This window comes from Taeniopygia guttata, chromosome 7 (assembly GCF_048771995.1).
Source record: "Taeniopygia guttata chromosome 7, bTaeGut7.mat, whole genome shotgun sequence".
In the NCBI taxonomy this organism is placed as follows: Eukaryota; Metazoa; Chordata; class Aves; order Passeriformes; family Estrildidae; genus Taeniopygia; species Taeniopygia guttata.
Window position 1 is genome coordinate 18,747,438 of NC_133032.1, and position 26,317 is coordinate 18,773,754.

General features: G+C 35.8%; 1 protein-coding gene across 5 annotated transcripts in view; it reads right to left on the reverse strand.

The window, feature by feature from the left end:
* The window catches only part of TTN (titin), a 239,364-nt gene that overhangs the window by 139,864 nt on the left and 73,183 nt on the right, over positions 1-26,317 (reverse strand). For 3 of the 5 annotated variants that reach the window (XM_072932288.1, XM_072932287.1, XM_072932291.1), the window contains 44 exons: positions 26,035-26,313; positions 25,679-25,957; positions 25,249-25,536; positions 24,800-25,087; positions 21,811-22,092; positions 21,266-21,544; positions 20,874-21,155; positions 20,475-20,753; positions 19,713-20,000; positions 19,285-19,563; positions 18,920-19,198; positions 18,546-18,824; positions 17,735-18,022; positions 17,294-17,581; positions 16,504-16,794; positions 15,527-15,814; positions 14,419-14,511; positions 14,015-14,300; positions 13,579-13,759; positions 13,124-13,213; positions 12,774-13,041; positions 12,416-12,676; positions 11,648-11,857; positions 11,465-11,542; positions 11,324-11,350; positions 10,604-10,651; positions 9,693-9,749; positions 9,480-9,557; positions 8,947-9,198; positions 8,212-8,304; positions 7,622-7,699; positions 6,880-6,948; positions 6,159-6,245; positions 5,865-5,927; positions 5,546-5,608; positions 5,115-5,195; positions 4,488-4,565; positions 3,914-3,991; positions 3,362-3,445; positions 2,959-3,057; positions 1,718-1,795; positions 798-872; positions 567-641; positions 233-316 (listed from right to left, as the gene is read on the reverse strand). In XM_072932288.1, coding sequence (XP_072788389.1) covers positions 233-316; positions 567-641; positions 798-872; positions 1,718-1,795; positions 2,959-3,057; positions 3,362-3,445; positions 3,914-3,991; positions 4,488-4,565; positions 5,115-5,195; positions 5,546-5,608; positions 5,865-5,927; positions 6,159-6,245; positions 6,880-6,948; positions 7,622-7,699; positions 8,212-8,304; positions 8,947-9,198; positions 9,480-9,557; positions 9,693-9,749; positions 10,604-10,651; positions 11,324-11,350; positions 11,465-11,542; positions 11,648-11,857; positions 12,416-12,676; positions 12,774-13,041; positions 13,124-13,213; positions 13,579-13,759; positions 14,015-14,300; positions 14,419-14,511; positions 15,527-15,814; positions 16,504-16,794; positions 17,294-17,581; positions 17,735-18,022; positions 18,546-18,824; positions 18,920-19,198; positions 19,285-19,563; positions 19,713-20,000; positions 20,475-20,753; positions 20,874-21,155; positions 21,266-21,544; positions 21,811-22,092; positions 24,800-25,087; positions 25,249-25,536; positions 25,679-25,957; positions 26,035-26,313 — 7,650 coding nt within the window. Of the gene's footprint in view, positions 1-232; positions 317-566; positions 642-797; positions 873-1,717; positions 1,796-2,958; positions 3,058-3,361; positions 3,446-3,620; positions 3,699-3,913; positions 3,992-4,487; positions 4,566-5,114; positions 5,196-5,545; positions 5,609-5,864; positions 5,928-6,158; positions 6,246-6,879; positions 6,949-7,621; positions 7,700-8,211; positions 8,305-8,946; positions 9,199-9,479; positions 9,558-9,692; positions 9,750-10,603; positions 10,652-11,323; positions 11,351-11,464; positions 11,543-11,647; positions 11,858-12,415; positions 12,677-12,773; positions 13,042-13,123; positions 13,214-13,578; positions 13,760-14,014; positions 14,301-14,418; positions 14,512-15,526; positions 15,815-16,503; positions 16,795-17,293; positions 17,582-17,734; positions 18,023-18,545; positions 18,825-18,919; positions 19,199-19,284; positions 19,564-19,712; positions 20,001-20,474; positions 20,754-20,873; positions 21,156-21,265; positions 21,545-21,810; positions 22,093-24,799; positions 25,088-25,248; positions 25,537-25,678; positions 25,958-26,034; positions 26,314-26,317 lie in introns of all 5 variants that reach the window. The other 2 variants (XM_072932290.1, XM_072932289.1) reach the window with 2 other exon arrangements.

Below are 26,317 nucleotides of genomic sequence, written 5' to 3' on the forward strand. Positions count from 1 at the left end.
ATAAGATGGAAGATGAAATAACAGATAAATAACATATAAATCTCATCAAGACAGCACAGGTCACAAGTGTCATTGTAGACAAACAGACACACAAAAATGTTTCATGTTGAAGAAATTTGATACCAGAGATATATGTTATATCAACAATACAATCCCAACCAAGGCAAATATGTTAAAAATGGAATGCAGCAAAAAAGCATTTTTCTTGCAACAGGAACAAACACTGATATACCTTTTGCTGGTGGAGCCACCATTTTTTTAGACACAGGAACAGGCACTTTCTCTTTAGGAACTGCTTTCTTATGAACTTCAGGAACTTTAGAAAAATGAGCAAGATGAGAAGGAAGATGAGAAAGAATGTTAAAGGGTAGTATTTGCAATTGCCTACTACACAACATGTTTTACTGAGTTAACACAAACAAGAATTTTCAAAGTACAAGGTGGAATTTGAGACAGCATTCATCACTGTGAGAAGACACCACCTATGTCAACATGTACAAGCAAGACAGTAAGACAAACATAATCCCTTTGAAGACACATCAGCCAGTTGAGGAATTGGTTTATACCTTTTACTCCTGGAGCTTCCTTAGGAGCAGCTGGGACTTTTGTCTCAGGGACAACTCTCCTGTGCTTCTCAGGCACTTTAAAAGATTACAATACATAGTTTTACATAGAGGAATAGTATCACTATAGCACAAACACATACAAAAGTGCCAAAAATGGGCATAAACATGTAGTGACAACATAATGTTGAGAATGATGAAACACCCATGGGTTGTAGTGAAATGAACTTATACCTTTTGTGGGTGGGGCTTCCTCTCTTTTTGGAACAGTTACTGTCTCCTCTATGTAGTAAGACTCTTCTTCAGTCACTTTTAAAAAGAGTAAAATATAAAAATACTTAAGTTTACGTATTTCACATATATTACTGTCTTTATGGCCCTCCTAAGCAACAAAACATTTGTAAGACAAAAATAAACAGTGTGCTTTATTAACAGACACTTCTGGAATGACAAAAATCTACATTCAAGTCATCCTGCTTCCACTGAGGCCAATGGAAACACTCCAAGCAACTTAAATGGAACCAAGAGACAGAGCTGTCATCTTGTATTTGCGTGGAATTTGAAAATGCTCAATTCCTCTGTCCACTAACTCATTAATGTTGAAATTTGTTCATTTTGAGAAACCTTCTTTCCCAAATACTGAGAAAATTCCTTGACTAAAGATGTCCCTGGAAGAATCTGTAGTGTCACTAGTCATAGAAACTGTCAGTCAGTGCTACTGTCCTTCACAATATTATGTGACCACCAATAAACTTAGAGGTGGAAACAATACAGTTATTTACAGTGAAATTATCTGAGGAACCTGAGTGCATCACAGTATTCGGAAGACCATTTACTTTATTCAAGCTACCTGGTGGAAGAGGAACTTCCAACAGAGGATTTTTGTAAACAGAAAGAAGTCCTGACAGATCTCAATATCAAAGGGATAACTTATTATTTTCACTGTATTGAAACATGATTAGCTACTCCACTTTTCAAAAGCAAGTAATAGAAGTTGTAGAAATTAAAATTAAAATTTATAAGTTACAAAACGTATTTATGTAGTGGTAGTTTTTTCCATATGAATGAAGCAGATATTAATCCAAATTGTCTATTAGGTATAGACCAAAAATTATTTTTTGCTTTTGCCCAGTGTTCCTAAATTGTTATCATACCTTCAGAAATCTCTTCTCTGTGGATGGAAATAGATACTTCCTCTCTTTCTTCTTCAGACCATTCTTCAACTGTTGGTTCTTTAAGGAAAAGTATTAGTTTTAGTATTTTTGGAGGATGAATAGATGGAGAGAGGGAAGGATTGATGGAAAAAGAAGGTGCTTAGAAGTTCTGTATGGCAATGACAGATATGCATACAATCCAGAAAGTGCTGTGCACTGCATGCATATGTATGATTTGTTCTAAATTATGTGGTTTGTCCATGTCCCAGGTTCTCTATTGTGTATTGTATCTAATACCATTCGTCAGTTCATTAGAATGCCTCAGCTCCCCAGATTTCCCCATCACAACAGCTGAAGTGGGGGAACAAGAGTGAAAGAATTAGAAGTTTCTCCTTGATCCAACTGTATGAAAGCGAGGAAAGGGAAAAATGAGATGGATAGGTCAAGAATTGAAAGGAAATTCTGTTATGTACTCATCTACAAAGGTGACTGTATCAGGGAAAACCTCAACTAGTTTTGGAGAAAAGGTTAATTTGCAGGAGACAAACAGAAACTAACACTCCATGTATCCATATGGATGTGCACTTGCAAGTTCATATTTTAGATAGACATGTTCCGAATTTTCTTTTCAAAATTCATTAATGGTTTTTAAAAGAAAGTGCAAATTTTCTTGACTGGGTAGTTATTAATGGGACATAAAAAGAGACAAAATGCTGATTTCAGTTATCTTGAAGCAGATATTTTGTGAAATTATACTAACTTAAAACAACTGATCTCAGTCTTCCCAGAACATGAGAATGTGAACTGAAAGCTGGTGAGAAGCTAACACTGCAGAGGGAAGCAGTATTGCTTTATATATATAATCTATATTTTTTATATATATCTTCAGGGCTACAGAAAGCTTTGTAGTGAGTATGACAAATGGATGGTTACAGCCCTAAATTGTGGAGTCTAAAATAAACAATACGTCCATATTTGCTACTGCAAATTTATGAGGCCCTCATCTGAAGGTGTTTGTGTTCAGTAGCAGAGTTTCCATTCTTATCAATGTGGTGGGATCCTGAAATTCAAGACTGAGTTTGTAAATGGCACTTTAGGAGGCTTTTAACTTCCTGCAGTTCAACACAAAACGTGTATGAGATAACTATAAAAAAATGTTTGGTGTATTTTGATCTTGATATTAGAATAACAGACTTGTAGACATAGTGCAAGTTTCTCACTATTGTCTGCTTATAGTGTACCTTCAGGTGATGGGATTTCCTCTGGAATGGCAACAGATATTCTTTCTTCTGTAATAAGTACTCTTTCTTCAAAAGTGGCTTTCTTGTGAACTTCAGGCACTTTGAAAGATAATGATATTAAATGTATGCTTTTCCAATTCCATTGTGAAAACATAGTTTCAAAATGCTAAATCTAGGTTTCCAAAGAAGGGTACTGAGTACATAACATATAACAGCGATTCAATATTTAGAAAGAATACTATGTAAGTATTGCACACGAGATACAACATACATTAATGATGTATTATGTAATCAGAACAGCAGAACTCACAGGAGAAGCACAAATCAATGACTAATAACAGCACAGAACTTATAGACAGAGGCTGAGGAATAGCATATTCTTGTATTCTACTTGAAAGCATACCTTTAGCTGGAGGAGCCTCAATTTTTTTAGGAACAGCAGGAGATACTTTTTCTTTAGGGACAGGTTTCTTAGGAACTGCAGGCACTTAAAAAAAGTATTTTTTTAAGAACATTTCAAATGAAAACTGGCACATGTATCATGCAAGAGAAATGTGTTGTTGAGAAAGATTACACATGGATACAGGACAGATGACTAAACTGAGATAAATGCAATGTTCTAAAGATTACAATAAATGATATTAAAGTGAACTGTATTGTACCTTTTGTGGGGGGAGTTTCTACTTTAGGAACATATGGCATTTTTTCTTCTGGAGCTGTTTTTTTAGGTACTTCTGGCACTTCAAAGATATTAATTTTAATATAATCAGCTTAAATTACCAAGTTTTTAAAGAATAAATCTACAGCACACCTTTACACAAAACTGACACAAAAGATACACATTAATGTACATGAAGCACCAGTATAACCAGATTAACTTGGTAATCAAATCTAAAATTTGACAAAAAAAGATGCTTAAGATAATAAGAAAATGACATTATTTTTTAAAGTGTACCTTTAGGTGTTGGAGCTTCCTCTCTTTTTGGAACAGCAACCTTTTTCTCTGGGGGAGCTTTCTTAGGAACCTCTGGCACTTAAAAAATCATAAAGTATAAGGTAACTGAATTCTAATTCTCAAAGATTTATTGAAGTACTATAGATTTCTTTAATCCATTTGTAAGAGTATCAAGGCACACCACATAAAACATTCATACACTTAACATAGAAAGATCTATGACAAGAGCAACATATGTTTGATAAAAAACAAAATCAAACCAGTTGCTGGAAGACTATCAAATACTTTAAGACTGATTTCTTAACTGAAGAATGGGATGCTCAAATATACTCCTTTGGGGAAAAGGACACATAATTTTTCTTCAGGCACAGTTTTTCTAGACCCTTTAAAAACTCTAAAGGTATTAAAATTTATCTAGGTAACCTTTCTAAGGCTTTTGAATGCCTTACATGAGACATTCACACATAACACACAATGATTACATTTATCATACATATTGAGAATATAAGAGAAGTTAGGAAAAGAGGACGATAGCACAGAACTGGTTAAAGTCCACATTCAAAAGATGCTGTACCTTTTGCTGGGGGAGCCACCTCCTTTTTAGCAACAGCAACTTTCTTTTCTGGAACAGCTTTCTTAGGGGCTTCAGGCACTTTGGAAAACATTGTAAGAGATCTTTAGTTTTTGGAACACTAATCGAGATTTGAATAATCCAAGATTGTTTTATACAATGAAGACAGTGCTTGGACAAGGAGCTGAGCACTGCAACTGACACAATACAATGTAGAGCCTTTTGGACAAATGTGGACAGTAGAGGAAGGACATTATGATACAGGATAAAACTCCCATGTTAAAATCACTGCACTAATACCTTTCATTTTACTATCTTGAAGTGAAAACACTTTACACTTGCCTGGAAAAGTCACACTACTTAAATAGAAATAGTAAGCACAAGATAGTTGAGAAAGAGAAGGACCTAAGCTGAGATAAATTCAAGCTGTAAGTCATAGAACGATTGAAAAACTGAAATTGTGCAACGGAGACAATGCAAAATCAAATAATGCATACAGAGATTGTGCAACAACAAAGACACATAGAGAGCAAATTCCTAAATATATGCAAGAAAACATGAAAAATAATACAAAGAAAAAAATTTGTTTGGGCTTTGCTTCTTTCTTTTTTACTCGAGCAGTAGAAATACCTTTAGCTGATGGAACTTCTTTTTTAGGCACAGGAACAGGCTTTCTTTCTTCTGGAATACGCCTCTTTGGTAGCTCAGGCACTTTAAAAGATAGGTGGTGATCATTTAGGAGACAGCTAATATAACTGGAAAACCACAGCAGGCTACTCTTAACTTGGTGTATAAGCAAACTCTAAATGTCAAAAATGAATCTGTTTTAGCAATGATACAACAAACCCATCTCACAAAAAGCTACTAAAGGAATTATTTAAAGCAGTCATGAAGAAGAGTAAGATAGAAATGCAATAAGGCTTGAAGCTTTGAGAGCAGACCCTTAGAGAAATTGAAAGATCTCGGTTCTGATATGCTATCCTTTGGTAAACAGTGTTACAAACAGATAATCTGAAAGCTCAGAAAAACAGAGCAGATGTTGATGCAAAGACTTTATTCACCTTCAACGTGAGAGATCTCCAGTTCCGTAGAAACTTCTTCCTCCTCCTCAACCTCTCTATGTGCTACAATAGGAATTTTAAAGATATTAAAAGTTGAGATAGGAAATAGCAATGTCCATAGTAAATCTGAAAAACTTCAATAAGATATTATGTGTGTACAGTACACAATCACTGAAACATATATGTTAATAGGTAAAAAAATTTAATCCAGAAAATGAAGAGCACGTGCAAATCGCAAAATGAATTTTGACTCAAATTAAAACAAACAAACAAACAAACATACAAATATTTATTAGACTCCTATCCATAATCAAACTACCTTCAATTGGGTAAACAGCTTCAAAGAATCTTTCTTCAACTGTTTTCTCATGCTCTGCTGGTTCTTCAAAGAAAAGTATGTAAACAATATTAAGATAAAGTAGTTCAAATATAAGCTGAATAATACTAAAGCTACATAATACAATGGACAAAAAAAGCAAGGCATACTGAAAGACAAATGTACAATATGTCTAAATATGTAATTTGCAATTCATAAAAGTAGATCAAAAGAAAGTATCGTAGGATTGATAGTTTGTTTTGATTTGTGTACACAGACTTTTGGTTTTGTACATACCTGTAACATCATATGAATACTCTTCTTCTCTGTGGACAGAAACTGACATCTTTTCTTCTGAAACACTCCATGTTTCTACTGTTGGTACTTTAAAGATAGGATTTTGTTTTAGTATTTAATATTCTAGATCCACATTAGTGGTAGTCAGCAAGTGAGTTTTTATCAGGTCTTTATCGGTATTGCACATTAAAATCTTAGACATATTTAGACAGTCAGTATTCATATTGTAAAATACTGAACACAGAACAAGCACACAAGTATAATATTTAGTATTTGTTAAAGACTAAAGACACAGACACCTTTAACTCAAACATTTGAAACAAAATGCATGCACAGGCTTTTGGAAATAGTGCGTCAGAAGAATTCTAAAGGTGGTTCTTCAAAGATATTTTTGGGCATGGGGACCCAATTATACTTATTATGTAAAGATAGGCCAGCAAGCAGAATAGATGAGGAAAAAGCTCAAAGACTGCAAACTGCAGTATGACTTTAGGCTCTTTAAACAAGAACCAAAAGGCTATCCACAAATATGTTAAAAACAGACATAAAAAAACAAAAGCATGGTAGACGTACTAATTAAACACTGAGAGCAGTCACAGCATGACTACTACTATGGATCCAGATACATACACACAGGCTCACATATTCCAAAGAAGCACAGAAGTACACATTGGGTACTGAAAAAAAGGGTAAACTGCAATTCAAAGATGCTGATCTGTACCTTCCTTTTTCATAACTTTTTCCTCAACGACGACTGGTGTAGGTTTTGGTGGCAGAACTTTCTTGGTAACTGTTGGCGTTAGAATTTTGTAACTCAGTCAAACATTGAGCAAAGAGATCAAAATAAGTCTACAGAAATCTATAAACTATGTTGAAAATACAGCAAATAATCTAACTCAGCAGCTAAGAGCTAAATCAGGCTTCTTAGAATCACATAAAGCAACAGAAGGCATGTGTTTGTTTCTTTTTATTGCTATGTTCTAAAGGAACTCAGGGCATTTAGAACACAGGTAATTTCCTGATACTTATTGAATTGTAGCTGACAGAATCCTGCTGCAGAATGGGAAATGCTACACAAAAGGAAGTAGCTATTAAGAGAATAAGGGTGCATATTTATTTCATAAACAAAGAATTAACCAAAGCATTTTGATAGATGGGTCAAAATGGAAAGGTAAGGAAGACAGGGATTTCACATCTTCAGCTTAGATTGGAACATGCTATTTCACCCAATTTTATACAAACTTCCTTTCTTAGAGCATTGGTAGTTAGCATTTAGTATTTTCCCCTAAAAAGCTTTTAATCTTATTTTTAAAGGCTTCAGCAGAAGCTTTTATTAGATGTTTCAAAGACTGAAAAATTGATCAGACCATGTTAAGTAAAGACAAAGCATATGCAGATCAGCTAAGTAACAAAAGCACAACTTTCACAGCAAGATGACATTAAAATAACTGAACAGTATTTACCCTCAGCCCTTTTGACTTTTTCTTCTGTAACCCTCTGAGTTGTTACCTCCACTTTTTCATCGACAGGTTTCTTGACAACTGCAAGTAATTCAGATAGATATATTGTTCAAGTAATCTTGCAAATTGTGGATACAAACCAGATAGAACTGGCTGTTTTTTTGGTTTTTTTTTTTTTTTTAGCATGTACATCTTGTGCATCCTGTGCTCTGTTCAGTGCATTGTTTAAGGGTAGTGATGGCAGTAAGGCCCACTGTACCCTGAGATACACAGTGATCTAAGTGGCAAACACTTTCCAGAGGGACAGCATTTAATTTCTTAAAAGTGACATCCATGCCCTAGACTAATATACAGGGAGAAGGAAGAATAACTGAAGCTCATTTTGATTTTTCTATCAATTCTTGTTTTGATTCAACTCCCTTTGAGCAGAGAGCTCAGAAATATGAGGTGGGAGAAGAGAGCCATGACCCTTGCTCATCTCACTGTCCAACATAAAGATAATTTTCTTTCCAAGGAAATGTGAAGGGGCTGCATAAGAGATCTTAATCTGCATATCTTAATCTCTTCCTGCTAGTTTTCTGGGAAAGTCATACCTTTTTGAACAGTTACTTCCTTCTTTTCCTTCTTTTCAGCTATCATGGCTGGTGGTTTTCTCTCAGGCGTGGGTTTCTTAGGAACTTTGGTCACTTAAAAAAAAAATAACATCACTTAATAATAAAAAATATGTTGTTTAAAGGCTCTGTAGACAGAAAGGTATTAGTTATGCGATTACATATGAATTTTAAAAACAAACAGAGAGTTTTGGAGATCCACTTGTTGAAGTAAAATGTTTTGCTTATTTCCAAGCTTCATTTTTTTCATCAGAGCCAAATTTTATCCCCAGAGGCATACATGTTACTAATCCCCAAGACAGAAATAACATGCAAGAAAGTGCAAAATACAACCACTGACTTCAATCAATAAATGTGTGAAACATTTAAGTAAATCAAGTCTATCTAGAGCACAGGAAAATGATAGAAGAAATAGCCAAAAAACTAAAAATTACACGTATCCTAACTACTAACTACAAACGCATGTTAGGTTTTAAAGACCTGCAAAGTTCATTGGCAATGACTTTCTAATGTATCCATTCGTATCTGCATCCAGACCTTACGATATCTTGTGTTATCATCAAGTGTCACTTAAAATTTGTCAGCATATTATAGTTCCAGATATTTTAGCAAAAAAAAAAACAAAACCAGAAAAATGTTCCCTAATTCAAAATGCTGGGGCATTAACAATAAATACGAGAAAAGAGAAGAAATAAAATGACATGATAGTTCAAATACCTTCTTCATGAATTACTCTTTTTTCTTCATAAGTCACTTCTTTTTTCTCATAAGCTTCTTCCCATTCCTCTTCCCCTTCATCATAGCCCTCTTCTTTGACATAATAGTCATGATCTTCACCATAATCTTCTTCCCATTCTTCATAAATTTCTTTGGGTGTTTCATGTATTTTCTTTTCTTCATGTATCTCTTCTCTCCTTGCCATGGATGTTATTTTGGTCTCTTTGGGCTTCTCTGGTAGCACCTCAGGAACTTAAAATAAATAAATTGATTATTCATATCATAGTGAGGAATTTGCAAGGCATATTGGATGTTCACATTTAGTGAAAGTATTTCACCCTCACGGATGGTTTAAAGAAGGGACTATTTTTTAGGCAGTCACAATCAGCTTGTATTTTAAATGTGTGTTTTTAACATAAAGCCAGAAATAAAACAATTTTGATAGACTGAAGTTATTTCAAAACAAAACACCTTGTTTCCACAAGGTAATTTTACTCTTTTAAAAAAGTTTTCAAACAAAGGAAAAAAGTTACCTTTAGGTGGCAGGACTTCTTCAGGAGCTTTTTTAACCACCTTTTGGGGGACTTTCTTTAATGGAACCTTTTTCTCTGCTTAAAAATAATAGATTTAAAAATTTAAATTAGAAAACCATAAGAACCCCTAGAAAGCCAAACAAACAAAAATCCAAAAGCCAACTGACATAACGAAACATGAAAATATTATTCAAATACTGTAAGGACTTTTACCTGGCTTTTTCTCCTCTGGAGGTGGAACAAGAGGCAGAAGAATGGGAATAGGGGCAGCTTGTAGGAAAAATGAAATGTTTAGAACAAAATTTAAGTTTGATATTTCCTTGTAAATGAAAAAAAATTGGGTTGAGAAAATGGATTACATTATTTTATTGCAGCTGCAGAATAAAAGCAAACATGGTGCTTATTCTGAGAGTTTACAGCAGCTGAATAAATACCATTTGAATGGGAATCCCCAGTCTATTTTTTTTGAACCCTGAATGTCCTCAGCTTTATTTTTATTGCTGCCATCACTCTCCTATCTTTGCTGATGGTAATTAATCTAATTATCAAATCTTTCCCTTCCTGCTGCCACTGCAAGCATTTACTAAATTATCCTGGAAAAAACACCAAGAAGTTCAAAGTGCTGATATTTATAGTAAGCTACTGGGTGAAACAGAAATATAAATATTGTTTGTGGCCTGTAGTCCAAATCCAGAGCCTGGGGGGAGAACATTTGCCATAAACATGAAATCCAATGTATGGCTTTATTTTTTTAAAGGCAGTAATTCAGACAGCTTGTTTAAAAAATATTTTTTGTGGAAAAATAATTTTTTTAAAAAATTATCAGAGAGGAAGATGGAAATAAAAGGAAGATCAAACGAACAACAGACTGATAGGAAAATATGATGGAAAATATTCTTTTTTTAAGAGAATTAAAATTCTCTTTTAAAGATAAATTCTTAAAAATTCTTGTTTTAAGAGAATTAAATTAATTCCTACCACTACATGTGTAGAGTTTTCACCTTCCACACAGCAAAGAAGCCTACCCAAGTCAACTTTTGCTCACAAGGACAATTAACTAAATCTTATTGCACTGGCCTTCTGGTTCAGTGCAGATACAGAACAAGTATGGTTTGTTACCCTACCTTCAGCTGGTTTTTGAGGTGGAACTGCAACCTTGGCATCAGGAACATCTAGAAAATCAAAATGTTTAATTGACTTAATAAATACTACCAGTTAAAAAATTCAGTGTGCTCTCCTCAAGGATAGTAGTTGATGGTGTTTTAATCTTTCTTTTTGTAACATACAAGGAATGTATCTTGATCCTCAAGTATAAGCCAGCCAACCAATAAATAACTAACTGTACTAACCTTTCAGTTCAACCAGCCCATACTACATTATGTTTTATTTCTAAATAATTCTTGCAACATTTGGAGTAGGCTATTAAGAACATTCAAAAAAGATCACTGCATCTCATAAGGAGGTGATTTTTACCTATTTTGCCTCCTTGTTTTTTTTTATTTCAGTTGTGCAGAGAAGATCCTGCCTATTAATTGGCACATCTTCATTGTTCCATTCCTTAGCAGTTAAAAAAACAACAAACTTGTGTGTTTTAGAGAATGGGGCATTTGATGTTGTACAAAATAGGGTCCTATTAATGTCATTGATTATGGATTTGTCTCAGTATTCATTGCCACTACTTATGAGAATAATAGTTCCACATGTCTGTGGATGAGGAACACTTTTTAAGGATGTAGGTTATACTTACTCTAACCAGGAAAAAAAGATTTGAAAATAATAAAAAAGCAGAGCAATGCTTTCATTGTATGACAAAGTATTAACAAGAATTTGCTTGAGGAGTTTACCTGGTGGCTTCAGTTCCAGTTTGATTTCTGCAGAGGAATATGAGATTTATTTTAGGACTATTGTTTTTTCCAGAATCATGTTTCAAACAAACAAATTTGCACATGGTTATGATCACAAATTTGTCTAAAAAATTTGCTAACCTTTTGTTACAAGATAGAGCTCTGCAGTGCTTCTTGCTTCTCCTCTTGGTTCAAGACGAGCAATTACAGAATACACACCTGCAGCAGCCAAGAATATTCATATTTATATTCTTTTATCATTTAAAACCACACAAACAACCCAGATAAAAATGGCACCAGCACAACTGTTTAATGCATTTTTACCTTCATCTTCTGCATTAACATTGTGAATAGTCATATAATGACAACGACCTTCACTTCTGAAGCTGTACTTGGGACTCTCTCTCAGTTCAGTGGGGCCTTTATACCACGTCACAACTGCATCATCAAAAGACACCTCACACTCGAAGGTTGCAGACTGGTGTTCACTCACAACGATGTTCTGTATGCTCTTGGTGAACTGAATTGGTTCCGCTGTTTTTAGAAAGAAAAAATACATCAACTGTTAGGCACCACCACAGCATTTACTGTATCTGAATCCTTCTCAATGTTATCATACAAATAGCTAAATTTTAATGAGATAATAGCAGTAGATCTTAAAAAAGTAGAGTAAGAAAAAGGGATTCCATCTTCTATGAAGTTTTCATAGAATCTTCATGCATAAGAATGAAGATTAGAAGATGTAAGAGTTCAGCTATAACAAGATTGCTGTGCAGATATGTTTTGTAAGAGAAGCCATTAAGGAAACTAAAGACAGAGAATAATTAAGAAAAAGTCCAAGGAAAATATAAGAGTCCCAGAAAAAATAGAAGCTAGTACAACTCAGATTGCTTGTGGGCTACGGGACATTATTAATCATGGTTTAGTGAAAAATACAAAGTTACACAAATATGTCACACATGTTGTTTAAAGAGAAATTTTTATTTTCATTTGTTTTGTTTTCATTGTTTCTTTTTATTTTCAATTGTTCTGCTAATGAAACCTCCAGAAACTATCACTATTGTAAGAAAGAGAGTCTACATATTTACAAACCTTCAATGGCCAGATCTGCTGTTGTTTCTAGACTGTCAAGCTTGCAGGTATACTGTCCCTCGTCTTCCGTTCTAACATCCTTGATGATGAGTTTGTGCACTTTGTCAGAGACTTGTGTTGAATATCTCCCTCCTATCTTAATGGGTCTCCCATTTCTATACCACTGAGATTTGGCATTTGGGATAGAGAACTGACAAGTCAGCGTGCATGTTTTTCCTTCCTTGAAAGTAGTGTCATGAAGATGCCGCTCAACTGCAGGTTCTATTAGCATGTTAAAACATACATTTTATCAGAGATCAGAGAGAGGAATAAATGATGTGTAAACTAATTCAAATATATACTTCAGAAGTAGACTTACCAATCACAGTTAGCTTGGCACTGGCAATATGTGGTCCACATACTATTCTGAAATTTCCTTGATCTTCAGGCTGGCAGTTTCTAATTCTCAGTATGTGGCGATCACCTTCAATTCTAATTTCATATTTGTCATTGGAGTCCAGTTTCTGTGTTCCCTTGTACCATGACAGTTTAATTTCTGGATAGTTAATCTTAATCTCACATTCAAAGACAGCATCCTCATCTGCTAAAACTGTCTGATTTTCAATGTCTCTGATCAGAGTAATAGGCTGGAAAATATTAGTTTAAGTTAATTTCAACTTCTCTGTTAAAGGTTTGAATATTTCATAACCCAGTCCAAAAATGTTTTACCTCTGTTTGTGTGAGTCGTTGCTGAATAAAAGCTACAAGTTCATCAAACTCCTGATCTTCCCTTTGAGCTTTCTCTGTGAGCTCAATTTCCTATAAAAATGCAGAATATACTCAAAGATTAAAGGATACTAAATGTCAAGCTCTTACATTTATCCAACACAGAATTCATTCCTACATCAAATTTTATGTAACTGTACTGTAACCAGTCTATCTTCCCATTCTAACAATTGCAGTCAAGTTATGAAGACAGAACCTACTTAGCCAGAAGACCCATTTTTTTCTTCTTGGATTTGCACATGCAAGAAATTGAGAACTGCCAGTAAAAGATCTAAGGAGGAACCAGAAATTTCTCCACACATCATAACTTCAGAGCTTCAGAGTGTGGACACTATGTCTGTTCAAGGGGAACATATTATTCCTAAGAGAACCAATGCTGCAGTCACACTGTGTCTTACCAATCTATGGCTTTCTTCTGCTTGGGTTTGCTTCAGTAACTCAAAGGCTTGCAGGAGGCCACGGAAATCTGTAATTCCATACATGCGAGCATATTTCTCATATTCTTTGGGATCTACATTTTTGAGAAGTTCCAAGATATCAATAGGTTGCTCTTCCTCTTCTTTTCTTTTTGTTGGAGTGCTATTCAAATCAATAACAGGAGTTAAATATGTAGCATTTCATTCCCAGAAAGTTGTTTAATGAAATATTGAATCACCTCAGAGCTGTTCTGTGCAGTAGAATCCTTTAGCTCAGGCTAGTCCGGTGCTTTTATTTTTAGTACAGTTATTCCTATTTAATGATTTTTTTAAAATTATATCTTGTTCTGAGATGTATAATAAAAAAAATTTCTTCTGGGTTGAATAGCAAATTAATCCATAAAAACTTTCAATATACCTTTTTAGTTTTGCCCTGAGATCCCCTTCAACAACTTCTTCTTTCTTTCTTTCTTCAACTTGCAGGTTTACACTCCTCTCAATTTCACCATGTTGGTTAAAAGCAACACATTTGTACGTGCCAGAATCAGTTTTTATTGTGTCCTTTATTTCTAGTTTGGCTTCATCTCCTCTCTGCTGGATTATAATGCGGCCTCCCTGGTTGAGTTGCCTCCATTTTCCCTTCATCCACTTAACATTTGGAATTGGATCACCTCCAACTTTTGCAATAAATGTTGCAACGGTCTCTGCAGAAAGATGCAAATGAGGAAGCTAAGTCTTTCCAGGTGTTTATGACAGAGATAATCTCAAACAAAAGGTGTAGGCAAATAGAAGACATTGTACTGTTTTGAAAAGAGTTCTTACTTTCCATGACTTTGATACTCTGAGGCTCTGACACAAAATAAAGTTTGCCTTCCACTTCTGCTTTCTTAGCTGCTGGAGCAGCTGCCGGTTTTTCTAAAAAAACAGAGTCAGAGAGTTATAACAGATGGCTTCATGTAATAGCTTATGTTCATAGGTGATTATGCTTCTGAAGGAATTGTAAAAAAGAAATTAATTTCTGAGATGGAACAAAGTACTGTGCAATAGGTAAAAATGCAAAATATTTTAATATTGTTTTAGCCAACTTGCAGTTTACTTTCCAGATGAAACTGTCCACAATGGGCCATAATGTGTTGTTCATTTACTTCAGTCAGGCCATTTGTACTCTCCATAGATGCAAATCCATAGATATATATGCAGAGAGAAAGCCTCATTTAATAAAATGGATTTTTTTTTTGTGAGGTTTTTTTCTTTTCAGACTATTTCTGGATATTCTGCCTTAAGAGTTACTTGCAGTTTTTTATCAGTGGTCTTTAAATTCTCCTTTTCGCCTTCTCCTGTTTTTCTTTGACTTAGTCCTTAGCCTAGTGGCTAACCATGTAGTGAAAAATACTATTTGTACATACTGCTGGGCTCCTGTGTCCTTTATGCAGTGGTAAAGCAAGAACTACACAGAAGGACTCATGTTTAGACAGTATTTACTTTCAGCTAAAAGGTCAAAATGTCTTAGAGCTGTAATAGTGTTAAAACAAATTAGCCTCTAAGGCCATATGGTCAAATTCCATCTGTATTTTTCTTTTAAAATATCATTTTTCACATGTTTTCCATAAAACATGCATGTCCAAGTAATTTCACATATTTACCTTGCATTTTTCTTAAATTTCATGTTTAGATATAAAATAAATTCTTAATCTCTTTGGTAGGAATGTACTATTGGTTTGACACTGATCTTTCAGCATTTATGTCACTATTGATCTATAAATTATTGTTAAATACTCTGTTTTACCAGATTCTATGATTTTACAAAAAATTACAAGTAAATAATCATTTGTTAAAGATTATTAACTTTTTTGTTCCACAGGAAAAAAAGTGGGATAGCGTTTAGGTTGACATTTTCATCATATGCCCTATTTTCTCCATGTTACTGTACCTTTGACTGTCACTTTAGATTTGCAAGTATCAGTGCCAGCTGCATTTGAAGCTTTGCATACATATTCTCCTGAGTCTGATTTGGTGAGTGCAGCAAGTTCTAGAAGAGCTACTCCATTAGCAAAGCTGAAGTTGCATCTGTCTGAAGCTCTTATTTCTCTTCCTGCCTTCAGCCACTGGATCCGGATTGGCTGTGATCCCTGGACATGACAGCTGAGCTGTAGGGTATCACCTTCCTCTGCTGCTGCTGGCTGAAGAGGCTGGTCAAAAACTGGAGGCTTTTTAGGTTCTGGAATACGAAAATGCTTGAGTGATTACTCAGGAAAATATGGTCAAGAACATGAGAGAAAGAGAGGTACATGTGATTACTAAGGAGGCAATGGCAAGGAATGGAGGATGATAAACAGAAGTCTGAGAATGTCAGTCATAATACTGTAAAATGGAATAAATATCAAGAGAGCATGACAGCATAGTTCCTATATAAACATGAAAGAAATATCTTTATCCTCTCATCAAGAACTTCTACACGCAAAAAATAGTATGAGACCAAAAGCGCCATTAGACTGCAAAACGATATAAAATGTTAAAGAAATAAATTTCCTTCAAGACTATTATGACAAAGTGTCATGCTACCACAATGCAGTGTCAACACTGCCTAAGCTTAGATCTCATGGCACAAACCCCATTACTCCACATATAGAGAATCATGAAAAATTCAACAGAAATTTTACAGAGATTTCAATGTTTACTTCAATTAAGTAATAGCAAATAGTGAAAAAGAAGTTTCTCCTTGTAAAAAAATAGTCACACAAATAAAAGAATTTCTTAATTTTGTGGTTTATGTCCATCTCTGGACAAATCACTGCTGTTAAGGTAAATAAAACCAGCTCATAAGAGGGAAGCTATATACTTGCAGCTAAATAAAACACAGATATTGTTTGTATGCGGGAAGAAAAGAAAAACAAGACTTCAACCAACCTCTGATAACAACAGAAGATGTACTCAACACGCTTCCTGCTTCATTGGACACTTTACAGGTGTATAAACCAGCATCTGATTGCTCTACAGTCTTTATATGCAAAAGCAAGGTATTGTTTTTGAAAGATAGTTCACAGTGAGCACTTGAATGGACTTCCTGATTATTTTTATACCAAGCAACAGTCAAAGGCTGAGAGCCAGAAACACGACCCTCAAGTTTAAGTTCATTCCCTTCTGTTTCTTCTACTGCTTCAGACAGTTTCTTAGTAAAAGTAGGAGGAGTTTTTCGTTCTGTAAAAAGAATATAAATTCCATGAATCGATCTTGAGATTAAAAATCCTAAAAATGCTTCAAGAAAAATTTGAACATTGGGGAATTAATATTTACTCTCATTTAAGCTGGACATATTTTTAAAGTGAAATTATGCTAAGATAAACAGCATGAGTCTTGCTCTTACAGTCATTGTCACTGTATTTTCCTGTTTGAAAAAAGTTTCTCTTACATTAAGTCATACACCATTTAAATAACCCCAAGAGTTTTTTCAATTTCTTAAGAAAGAAATAGGCTAGAGCCTATTGAGAAAGTAGGCCAAGGAATATGTTTTATTTATCTTCCCATTGCTGTTAGTGACCCTTCCTAATTCACTTAAAAGATTCATAGGTATGTCCACATAGGCACTCTCAGGCTACATCCCAAAAGTTTTCTCAAAGTTATCTTGCAGTAATAAGTCCAACTTCCTTTGTAACTGGAGGAAGAAAAATGTAAACACAATGCATTCTCTATTCAGTACCTTTAACAGCCAGCTGAGCTGTGCAAGAGTCTTTTCCAACTTCATTGCTAGCATAGCATGTATATCTTCCAGAATCTCCCCTGTCAACTCTCAAGATGGTCAGATGGGCTGTGTTGTCCACATAACTGATCTGATAGTTCTTTCCTGTTCTAATTTCTTGGTCATCTTTTGCCCAAGTGACTCTAATAGGCTGTGTTCCAGAAACATGACACTCAAAATCAGCACTTTCTCCAATAATGCCATCCACAGGTGTAAGTGGGATGTCAAAGAATGGAGGAGTCTTCCCTTCTGAAGAGTGAAAGAAATAAAAAACATCACTTAAAAATCTCAATGTACTTTAAAACTGTGTGAAATAAAAATCTTCTGTACAATATTAAATCCATATATAAAGCAAAACTCAGTTTTAAGTAATTTCCATTAAATATTTCACAGTCCACCAACCTGTAAGGACAAGCCTGCCACTAGAAGAAGCAGTCCCAATAGCATTGACAGCTGTGCAGGTGTATTGCCCAATAAGGCTCCTATCTGTCTTCAAAATCTGGAGAGTTGCTACATTATCTACAAAGGACGTGTGAACATTGTAGTCCTCTTTTACACGCACACCATCTTTAAACCAAGATACTTCAATGGGTTCTGAGCCAGCAATGCCACAATCAAACACAACTGGTAAGCCAACAGTTTCATGAATATCTCTTAATTTCCGTGTAAAAGAAGGAGGAAGTTTACGCTCTGTAAGAGAATAAGCATTGTACAGTGAAGTCTTCCAGAAGACATGCATCTTTTGCTGTACTCACTAATAATCACTGATCAATATGCTGTAGAGTATGGTGGATTTTTGCTTGTAACTTCCAATTAAAAATATTGTTTAGCATATCATTTATTTTGAACTTGTTGTAAAGGGCCCTGTGCATATGGTTGCAGGAAGAGACGTCACTTTTTTTTTATCTTAGACCCAATAAGTCTCAGGACTGCTAATATTGGAAACAATCAAAGAAATATCCTGAATAGGGACGGAAGATACAGGGGCTTGTAGTGCCACAAAAGAGCTGTGGTCAGTAAGTGCTGTATTTTAATTGAAATACAATTCTAGCCTTTACTGGTAGGCTTTTGTTAGTAGAAAGTACCACAGGGTATCTTACACATCAAGAAACAGTAAAGGGTTTTACGACGAAGAGGCAATTGTTTTTCGAAATAGCAAAGCATACTTAAGAAAAATAGGCCATTTCCCTATATTTAAAATTGAAATATTCACCTTGAACTGTAAGCAAAGATGATGAAGAAGCCTCCCCAACAGAGTTTTCTACTTTGCAGATGTACTCCCCACTGTCACTACCGTCTACCTGGCTGAAAACCAGAGTAGCAATTTGGTTCCTAAAGTGCATTTTCATAGTAGCAGTTCCTCTCAGCTTTGTATCACCTTTGTACCATGACACAATCATTTCTGGTGTTCCAGCAACCTGGCACTGTAAGGATGCAGAATCCCCAACAGTCACCTGCACTGGCTCCAAGGATCTAATGAAGTAAGGTGGTTCTGAAGGACAAAGACACACCATTAGCATAAAAAGATATTGCATGATGACCATTAGTACAAATAACACTTGTTGAAGTGCTGCGGGCTTGACGCACCTAGTATTGTGATTGTACCATGACAAGTATCTTTCCCAGAATCATTTTCAATATGACAAGAATATTGCCCCTGATCTTCTAGTTTGCTGTTAGGGATTTCCAGTATGGCAGATGTGTCTGTAGTGGTGATGCTACACTTTTCAGAGTGCATTATTTTCACTCCATTTTTCTTCCATGTCACTGAAATCGGTGGAGTACCCATATATGTGCATTCCAAGATTAAATTTTTCCCTTTCTCTACACTTAAATCATTCACCTTCTTCACAAATTTGGCTGGTTCTATAATGAACAACAGGAAGAAAACAAATCAAATAAAGCCAAGAGGTCATCTTTAAGAAGTATAAGAAGCAGTAGTCTGGACAAACCTTTGACAAAAAGATGTGTTGTACAAGAAATTTTCCCTGCCTCATTAGAGACCTGGCAGGTGTAGTCTCCACTCTCAAGTGGATGTACATCAAAGAGCTCCAGTTCTGCAACTGAATCTTGCAAGGTGATATTGCATCTGGGTCCTGGTACTAGCTCAACACTGCCTCTGAACCATTTAACTTCCAGTGGAGGGGAACCTTTTACAATACTAGTAAAGGTTATGTTTGCCCCAGATAAAACATCCAGTGGTTCAGGTTTCTTCACAAAAGATGGTGATTCTAAGCACACAAATAAAACAGACAGAAAAGAAGTATATTTGAACTTCTTTTGAAGATAACAGTAATCAGAAATATTCAACAAAGAAAAAATTACATCTTTCCAAAAATAAATTTGGACTGTCTGATTCTGGCTTCTTACTTATACTGACCTATAACACTCAAAAATGCACTGCATTCATCAGATCCAGCTGCATTAGTAGCTGTGCACAAATAAGTTCCCATATCAGACTCCTGAAGTCCATTCACTTTCAGAGAACAGGTATTGTCTGTAAGAGTAGCCTGATACTTCTCTCCACTGGTAATCTCTTGTCCATCATGAAACCAGGAAACAAGAATGGGTGGTGACCCATAAACTTTGCACTCCAGTACAGCAGAAGAACCCAGCTGGCCATAAGTTTCTTTAAGTTTTCTTGTGAAAGAAGGAGGTATAATACGATCTGCATTTGTTTCAAAAGAAAAAAAAATATATAGAATTTACCATAGAGGGTTCTTAAATGCAGGAATTTCTCTGTGCATAATAAAATTGATGATGTTTTGCTGTATCTGCTTTGGCAATATACTCTGAAACATCTAAGTATTTGAAAAATAGTCAATGGTTTAGGATATGCTGGAACTTCCATAATCTTTGAGGAACACCTTCTGTTCTTTCCATTCTTTTTCATAAGCAACAATATTGCACCAGGTGTCCAAGACAACAAAAGGACTTGAAGAAATCAAGTCCTTTCAATAGTTCCTGCCCCTCAGATTTTAGGTAAACATCTATTCTTGATGCCTATCAAAGTGGAATACCAAGTACTCCTAAGATTATGCAACTCTCATAGGTTTCCAATCACAATAACCACTTTGTTATCTGAAGGCTTTGTAAAGGAACTAAAGGATCCGAGGTGACTGAGAAAGAGTAGTCAACTAACCTGAAACATGCACTGAAGCTGTGCAGCTGCTTTTACCAACACTGTTTTTCACCTCAAAAGTATATTCTCCACTGTCTTCTAGTGTTGCATTGAGGATCTTAAGCCCAGACACTTTGTTGAAGAAACTGATTTTATATTTATGGTCAGTGGACAGTTCATTACCATCCTTAAACCACCTAGCAGTAAGCTCTGGTGTGCCATCTACTGTGCATTCCAGAGTACAAGAGTCTCCAGCTGTAACTTTAACTGGGCCTGGCTTCTCTACAATGACTGCAGGTTCTGCAATGAAATGCAAGTCAGAAAAAATTTTAGAACAACGAAATAGCTATTATTATGATTAAAATTTAAATTTCAAAGCATGTTAAAAAAACACTGTGTTTTTTATCTCATACTACCAACCTAGCACTTTCAGCATGGCAAAGCATTCCTGAATTCCAGCATCATTTTTTATCTGACAAATGTATTTCCCAGCATTGGTTGGTTCTGCATTTCCAATCTGCATAGTTGCAATGTTTTCTGAGTAGGAGATCCAAAGATTATCACTTTCTCTGATGATTTCCCCTTTGTCTTTTAACCACAGAACAGAAATGGGCTGTGATCCTTGTACTGCTGCCTGCAGTTCAATCGACTCCCCAACTACGACAGTGAGATCACTCAGCTTCTTCACAAAGGTTGGTGGTGCTATTTAAGAGAAGATATTCAACAGTAAAGAACCCTGCCAGGAGCGAAAAAGTAGGAGAAGAATTTCAGGAACAAAGAAATGCCAAGAAGATGCCAATCTTTGCACAAACCTCTTAGTGTTACAGAGCCAATACAGGAGTCACTTCCCACATCATTTACAGCCTTACAGTGATATTCACCAACATCAGCAGTATCCACACTGAGAATGTGAAGACTAGCTATGTAGTTCTCAGACATGACCTTATACTTCTTGCTGCTCCGAATTTCTCGTTTGTCTTTATACCATGAAATCTGGAATGGAGGAGTGCCCTGAAGCTCGCACTCCAGATGAATATCAGACCCTTTCAAGGTCTCAACTGGATGGGGCTTCTTGGTAAAAATAGGAGGTGCTGGAAAAAAGAAAAAAGAGTCATCATTTGTGTTATTTAAGCAAAAGATACTAAAGAAGACAGAAGATTGAAGTAACTCTTCTGATGCTAAATAGTGAAGACAATAGATAAGAAAGAGCTGCCAAAGAGATCAAAAACAGACAAAAGATTTGCCATCTACTCAGGCAGGTTTTGGCCTCTCTGACAAAAGAAAGTGGGATTTAAGAGTTTTTCCTAAAGGAGGACACTTAATGTTAGAAAGAGAAGGAAAGAGCTGAGATTCTGACCTTTTACTCTCAGTGTAGTACTGGTGCTTGCACTACCCGCTGGATTCTGAGCTTCACAAGTGTAGTCACCACTGTCTTCAACACTGAGGTTGTGCATTTCAATGACTGCCACTGAATCCACAAAGGACATTCTGTATTTTTCACTGGGATGGATTTCAGTTTCACCTTTGTACCAGGTGACTTTGATTTCTGGAGATCCACCTATTTTGCATTCATACGTTGTGGAATCGTGCTGTTTCACAAGTTTTGAGGAGTCTAATTTCTTAATAAACCTTGGTGGTTCTGGAAAGCCAAAAAGGAGAGATGATGCTTTAAACTGCACTAATTGTTTGAATAAGCAGGGACATGTGTAACTGAAACTGTAAAATTTAGGGACTTAGGAAAAAATTATGATTTTGCAATTGCTATTAATTTTTTTAGAAGATTTCAAGTTGGTCCATAATCCAGATTAAGAAGAAAACAAGTTTTCTATGTGCATTTCAGTGAGTTTCTCCTTAGTTTACTGACCCACAGTATCTCTCCTTGCATGTATTCATTACAGATTAGTTGATAGTTGATTTGTTTACAAAATATGCTCTTGTTATACATATAATCAAAATACCTGATGCAAATGCAAGAATCCAACTCTTCAGCCAAAAAAATAATACTAGAAACATTTATGTTGAGTATTATAGCAATTGCTTTATATCCTGTGATTAATAATTAATGTAGTCAGTGAATGTATCTGCATTATAACCCCTCACACATTTATTGCAAAACCGAACATAAAGTTGCACATAAGGAATCAAAGTTAAGGAGCTCAGGTAGCAAACAAAAAAGCTGAGAAATAATCATGCTGGGGAGAATTATGAGATGGCTGTTATTATAGACATTGGTGTTAAATGTCTTGTAATTGAAAAGTAAAACAGATGGTTACATTTTGTTCCATAAGGAGGAGAAAGGAGTGGAAGTTTGATACTTTTCATCAAAAGTACCATTTAGATTATTACAATCACAAGACTGAATGCTCACAGATCAAAGTTATAACTAGTAAAACCAAGAGGCGGTAATGTGGGCACAACAAACAAATCTCTCTGCAAAACAGGGATGAAGTGCATCTTTGTGTGACTGTAAAGTGTAGGAAGAATATCGAATTAATTTTGGATTCTTTCAACCTGTGGGACAGTTTCAGAACATCCTGTGCTGCTAGAAAAAAAACTTCCTGAGTTTCTAAAAATAGAAATGATGATTTATTAACATGAGGACTCTTGGAACCTTAGCAATTTACTATCAGATTTCACTTTGAGAAAGAGTTGATTATGTATCTACATACTAACAGTTGCTGAGTAGTCACACTGATTCCACTCCTTTCAAAAAATGAGAGTATGCATGTTAGTAAGGTATATATTTAGAATGTAAAGCAGTCCTAGAACATAAAGCAATTATTAAAGCTACAGATTGGGAACATTAGATGATAGAGTGAGAAAGTTAATAAAAAGCAGTGATTTTTTTCAAGGTCAATTAACAGAAAGATCTTAATTCTACAAACAAAAAGCTGTATGTCATAGAAGTGAGACAACATATGCTCACATTAAATGCATGCAAATCAATGCACCCAAAAAGCACCCTTTCAAGTTCCATAGAAATTTGTTGAAAACAATCAGCATCATGAATTTTACACCCCTGGGTAATCTGTAAAAATTCTTAAGAATGCTCAGATGAAAAATGTGCCAGTAAATTCAGGACCAAAAAATAAAATAATATTACTGAAAAAACTCCTCAGGATTTTACAAAGAAAGATTAGAAGAGTAAAAAAAAAATATAAGGTCAGCTGAGATAATTTCATGAATGGTAACTGTGTTCAAATAAAGATATTATCAATTATATAATTAATAATAAATAATTATTGTGGTGGAAAGAAATTTTAGATCTTTAGGTTTGATTGCTTGCTACAATTTTTCAATGCATTTTGGAAATCAAGCTACATAATACAGCAGCCCTACTTACTACTGGATCCAAGTACACACTCTTTCCACCCCCACCAAGAAAAAAGTTTATGTCTGAAAAAACCTGATAAATATAAAACATTCTACAAATAATTAATACAAAATTTTGCTACTAGTCACTCCATTCCCAGTGTTATTTGTCTTAGAGAGTAAAAGGATTTACTCTTGAAATATTTTCCTCCCTCTTTGTACTCCAAATTCATACAGAGAAAAGAGAAAAAAAAAAGAAAAAAGAGGAAAGAAGGAAAGAAAATGCTAAGGCAACAGAGACTTTTTAACTCGGGCATAATCTAAGCAGTGTATATTACATTTCTTCTCTTATAAAACCAGTAAAATTGAAATATCCAGAACAGCTATAAATATATTTCCACCTACATTGAGGAAATTGCACTAATATACGTGTCACTGGCACAGACAGTCTGAGCCATTCATAAATTTAGATTTTACTTTTAGATCCACACACTATAAGGAGAGGTGGAGTGTTGGGTGGGATGGATATTTGTCCCCAAATCTGCTCTCAGATCTCCCAGTTTTGCTGTTTAGAAGAGCAATTTTCAATATTCTCAGTCTGTGAAAGAGCAAAGCTATTTGCAGGAGTTGCACATGCAGTAAAAATACTTCTAAGTCTCATAAGTGGATTGAATTTCTCTCAGTTTCCTTCCACTCCCCTGGGCAACCTAGTGACTGTCACTGCTGGAGAAAGACTTCAGAAAGAAAGATTTTGCTGTCCAACAGAACCATTCATAAAGGCGCAACAAGGTAATAAGAGTTAATGTTTCAATGGAAGAATACCTTTGATAAGAAAAATCAGGTTCTATACCAAAGCAGAATAAATATGAGTAAGTATTTAAGTATTACAATAACATTTAAATGAAATAAGACATCTCAGAGTAACCTCTTGTAAAAATTGTTAGTCGCACACATGTCTGCATTCAGGACAGAATGTGTTTTCCAGGTGTCTGCCTTGCAAAGAAAACCTCATAAACTAGAGCCAACAGCAATACCTTGTACAGCCAGCTGGGCTGTGCATGCATCCTTTCCAACACTGTTGCTGGCAGTACACGTGTAGAGTCCAGCATCCCCTTTACCAACTTTTAGGACTGTCAAGCTGGCCGTGTTTTCCACCAGTGTCATTTTGTAGTTGCCACCTGGACGAATCTCTCTGTTGTCTCTGGTCCAAGTAATCCTCATGGGAGCAGAACCAGTCATGTGGCACTTAAAGGTTGCACTTTCCCCTAGTGCCACATCGATAGATACCAGCTTGATGTCAAAGAAGGGAGGTCGTAGGTGTTCTGCAAAGAGGAAAGCATGGCAGAGCTCACCACCAAGCCTGTCTCACCACGCCATGCCCATTGTCCCTGGCCACCATACAATGGGTAGAGTGGGAAAAAGGGTGGAGAAGTAAAAGAGCAAAGACATACAAAAGATTTTAATTAAAGTGTGATCTACAAACCTGTAAGGAGAAGTTTGGCACTGGAAGAGGCAGTCCCCAGAGCATTTTGGGCTGAGCAAGTATACTGGCCACAGTAATCCATACTAGTTTCTAAGATCTGTAAAGTTGCAACATTATTTAAGAAGGCTGATTGCATGTTATCAGTGTCGCTTAAGAGAGCCCCGTCCTTGTACCAAGACACCTGGATAGGCTCTGAGCCAGTTATGCGGCAGTCAAATGTCACTGGGGCACCAACCACCTCCTGAATATCTTTAAGCTTCCTGGTGAATGTAGGGGGAAGCTGACGTTCTGCAAAACAATAATAATCACTACTATCAGTAAGAAGCCAACCTAGAATTAATTATTTTTGAAATTAATAAAACCCCTTTTCTTTAGACAATGAAGAGTTCCTACAAACTACCCCACAAAAGAGTGGCTCTTGGCCCATCACCTTTAACAACAAGCAAAGCTGTGGAGGTGGCAAAACCGATGCTATTTTCTGCTCTGCAGATATATTCTCCAATGTTGCTATCCTCTACAGCAGAGAATGCCAGTGTTGCCACATTGTTCTTGAAATGCATTTTGTAAGCCTGTGTTGATCTGAGCTTGGTATCGTCTTTGTACCAGGACACCTTGATTTCTGGTGAACCGCCAATCTGGCATTTTAAGGTCAAGGGCTCGCCAACCTTCACCTCCACACGATCCAGGTGCGTAACAAAATAAGGTGGTTCTAGGGAAGGAGAGAACGTGGTGAGCAGAGGTAGAGCACCACTGGGGTGCGTTAGGGGGATCAGGGGCGATGAATACCTAAGATGGAGACCAGGCTGTGGCAAACATCCCCACCCGCCTCATTTGCCACCTCACAGGTATATTCGCCTTCATCGCTCTTTGTGCTGTTGAAGATTTCAAGAATGCCAGATTTTTCAGTAGTTGTAACAGTGCAGCGTTGAGACTGAGCAATGGGCATCCCATTTCTTTTCCAGGTGACAGAGATGGGAGGGGTGCCAATGTAGCTGCTTTCTAGCACAATGGACTTCCCCTGCTCCACACTGAAATCACTTAATTTCTTCACAAAGACTGCAGGCTCTGT